General features: G+C 41.1%; 1 protein-coding gene across 1 annotated transcript; it reads left to right on the top strand.

Moving 5' to 3' along the window:
- The first annotated feature begins 2,053 nt into the window (after window positions 1–2,053).
- Window positions 2,054–3,253, top strand: LOC736904 (high mobility group protein B1). Its single transcript, XM_054681560.2, has one exon. It carries the CDS (start codon window positions 2,151–2,153, stop codon window positions 2,781–2,783), a length of 633 nt encoding a protein of 210 aa, XP_054537535.1. The 5' UTR covers window positions 2,054–2,150; the 3' UTR covers window positions 2,784–3,253.
- The last annotated feature ends 210 nt before the right edge of the window (window positions 3,254–3,463 follow it).

Genomic DNA, 3,463 nt, shown 5'->3' on the forward strand with positions numbered 1-3,463 from the left:
GAACTAGTTTACAGTCCCACCAACAGTGTAAAAGTGTTCCTATTTCTCCACATCCTCTCCAGCACCTGTTGTTTCCTGACTTTTTAATGATTGCCATTCTAACTGGTGTGAGATGATATCTCATAGTGGTTTTGATTTGCATTTCTCTGATGGCCAGTGATGATGAGCATTTTTTCATGTGTTTTTTGGCTGCATAAATGTCTTCTTTTTCTTTTTTTTTTTCTCTTTTTTTTTTTTTTTGAGACGGAGTCTCGCTCTGTCGCCCAGGCTGGAGTGCAGTGGCGCGATCTCGGCTCACTGCAAGCTCCGCCTCCCGGGTTCACGCCATTCTCCTGCCTCAGCCTCCCGAGTAGCTGGGACTACAGGCGCCCGCTACCACGCCCGGCTAATTTTTTGTATTTTTAGTAGAGACGGGGTTTCACCGTGTTAGCCAGGATGGTCTCGATCTCCTGACCTCGTGATCCGCCCGCCTCAGCCTCCCAAAGTGCTGGGATTACAGGCGTGAGCCACCACGCCCGGCCATAAATGTCTTCTTTTGAGAAGTGTCTGTTCATGTCCTTCGCCCACTTTTTGATGGGGTTGTTTGTTTTTTTCTTGTAAATTTGTTTGAGTTCATTGTAGATTCTGGATATTAGCCCTTTGTCAGATGAGTAGGTTGCGAAAATTTTCTCCCATGTTGTAGGTTGCCTGTTCACTCTGATGGTAGTTTCTTTTGCTGTGCAGAAGCTCTGTAGGGACATGGATGAAACTGGAAACCATCATTCTCAGTAAACTATCGCAAGAACAAAAAACCAAACACTGCATATTCTCACTCATAGGTGGGAATTGAACAATGAGATCACATGGACACAGGAAGGGGAATATCACACTCTGGGGACTGTGGTGGGGAGGGGGGAGGGGGGAGGGATAGCATTGGGAGATATACCTAATGCTAGATGACAAGTTAGTGGGTGCAGCGCACCAGCATGGCACATGTATACATATGTAACTGACCTGCACAATGTGCACATGTACCCTAAAACTTAAAGTATAATTTAAAAAAAAAGAAAAAAAAGAAAAACAAAACTGGCTATTGCAGATTTCTCAACTTGACACATAGATCTTAACTAACCACCATTCAACAATGGGATAGATTAATCCATAGCCTTCAGTCCCCCTATCCTGTCAGATGCCCCCTTCCCCGAAAGCTCTCAGCTGGCTAAAGACTGTTTTTCATGTGCATGCAATTACTGTTCTTACCAGTTGAGTCATATATTTACTAAGATTCAGCCAATTTTGTTGTGCTTATTATTATAGTTATGCATTTTAGTTAAAAATCACATAAACTAATGAAATATGAGTGTGAAAAAGACAATGTTGCATCTATGAAAATTACATTTAATGCTTTTTAAATTTCCAAAATAAGAGCTACTGAAAAGCAAACCAAAAAAATCTCCTTTTGAATTAGATGCCAATAAGACAGCTGTAAAAGACTGGAAAAAAAATCATTACAATCTAGGAGGACTGTTCATGTGGAATGTCTTAATAAACATCTCTAATGTCTCATAGCAGGTTAACAAAACCCAAACTAGGAATTGCGGTATTTTAATTAAGATGTTTTAGGCTGGAAGTAACAGAAATTCTGCTTGAAATGGCTTTAAAGGAATAATGGAATTCCCATTCTTGTGAGCCAGAAGTCCTGAGGTAGAAATGCTCCGGAGCTGTTAAACACAACAGGTTAATCAAGTCATCCCATAGCATTTCCACCTCTCTGCCTGACCACTTCTAGTTTATTGGCAACAACACTTCATGAAGCCAAAATCACTGCAGCAGGATAAGGAACCCCACCCTGAGAAATCAATAGTCAACAACAGAAAGGGAACTCTGGCATACTGTCTCCCACACCTCTACATTGCTTTTTAGCAGCAAAGACATCTTTCAAAGAATTTCCTCAGATTTCTTTTGTGTCTCATTGGCCAGAAACAGATCATTACCTAACGCCATTCATTGGTAAGCCAGAGAATCACCCAATTCACTTGGGAAAGGGAAATGAACCAGTGTAAAAGAAGCTCTTGGCAGTACATTGAGCTCCATAGAGACAGCGCCGGGGCAAGTGAGAGCCGGACGGGCACTGGGCGACTCTGTACCTCGCTGAGGAAAAATAACTAAACATGGGCAAAGGAGATCCTAAGAAGCCGAGAGGCAAAATGTCATCATATGCATTTTTTGTGCAAACTTGTCGGGAGGAGCATAAGAAGAAGCACCCAGATGCTTCAGTCAACTTCTCAGAGTTTTCTAAGAAGTGCTCAGAGAGGTGGAAGACCATGTCTGCTAAAGAGAAAGGAAAATTTGAAGATATGGCAAAGGCGGACAAGGCCCGTTATGAAAGAGAAATGAAAACCTATATCCCTCCCAAAGAGGAGACAAAAAAGAAGTTCAAGGATCCCAATGCACCCAAGAGGCCTCCTTCGGCCTTCTTCCTCTTCTGCTCTGAGTATCGCCCAAAAATCAAAGGAGAACATCCTGGCCTGTCCGTTGGTGATGTTGCGAAGAAACTGGGAGAGATGTGGAATAACGCTGCTGCAGATGACAAGCAGCCTTATGAAAAGAAGGCTGCGAAGCTGAAGGAAAAATACGAAAAGGATATTGCTGCGTATCGAGCTAAAGGAAAGCCTGATGCAGCAAAAAAGGGAGTTGTCAAGGCTGAAAAAAGCAAGAAAAAGAAGGAAGAGGAGGAAGATGAGGAAGATGAAGAGGATGAGGAGGAGGAGGAAGATGAAGAAGAAGATGATGATGATGAATAAGTTGGTTCTAGCGCAGTATTTTTTCTTGCCTATAAAGCATTTAACCCCCCTGTACACAACTCACTCTTTTTAAAGAAAAAAATTGAAATGTAAGGCGGTGTAAGATTTGTTTTTAAACTGTACAGTGTCTTTTTTTGTATAGTTAACACACTACCGAATGTGTCTTTAGATAGCCCTGTCCTGGTGGTATTTTCAATAGCCACTAACCTTGCCTGGTACAGTATGGGGGTTGTAAATTGGCATGGAAATTTAAAGCAGGTTCTTGTTGGTGCACAGCACAAATTAGTTATATATGGGGATGGTAGTTTTTTCATCTTCAGTTGTCTCTGATGCAGCTTATACGAAATAATTGTTGTTCTGTTAACTGAATACCACTCTGTAATTGCAAAAAAAAAAAAAGTTGCAGCTGTTTTGTTGACATTCTGAATGCTTCTAAGTAAATACAATTTTTTTTATTAAAAAAAAAAGAAGCTCTTGGGAACGTAGAAGAGGGGGAGTAGCTTCTAGACAGGCAATCAATACTGTGTGCTCCAGGTAGATTAGGCATCATGGGTTTTCAAAATAAGTGATGATAAACACCCATACTGCAAGGAAGATCTTTGCCCTACATTTATAAATTGGTGAATGAATGTACACTCATATGTATCAAGTTAAACATAAAAATGCTTCAGTTATATATT

The sequence above is a fragment of the Pan troglodytes genome, chromosome 2 (assembly GCF_028858775.2).
Source record: "Pan troglodytes isolate AG18354 chromosome 2, NHGRI_mPanTro3-v2.0_pri, whole genome shotgun sequence".
Taxonomy (NCBI): domain Eukaryota; kingdom Metazoa; phylum Chordata; class Mammalia; order Primates; family Hominidae; genus Pan; species Pan troglodytes.

Coding starts and splice junctions, on each gene's coding strand:
- LOC736904 (XM_054681560.2), top strand. CDS start 2,151: ATGGGCAAAGGAGATCCTAAGAAGCCGAGAGGCAAAATGTCATCATAT.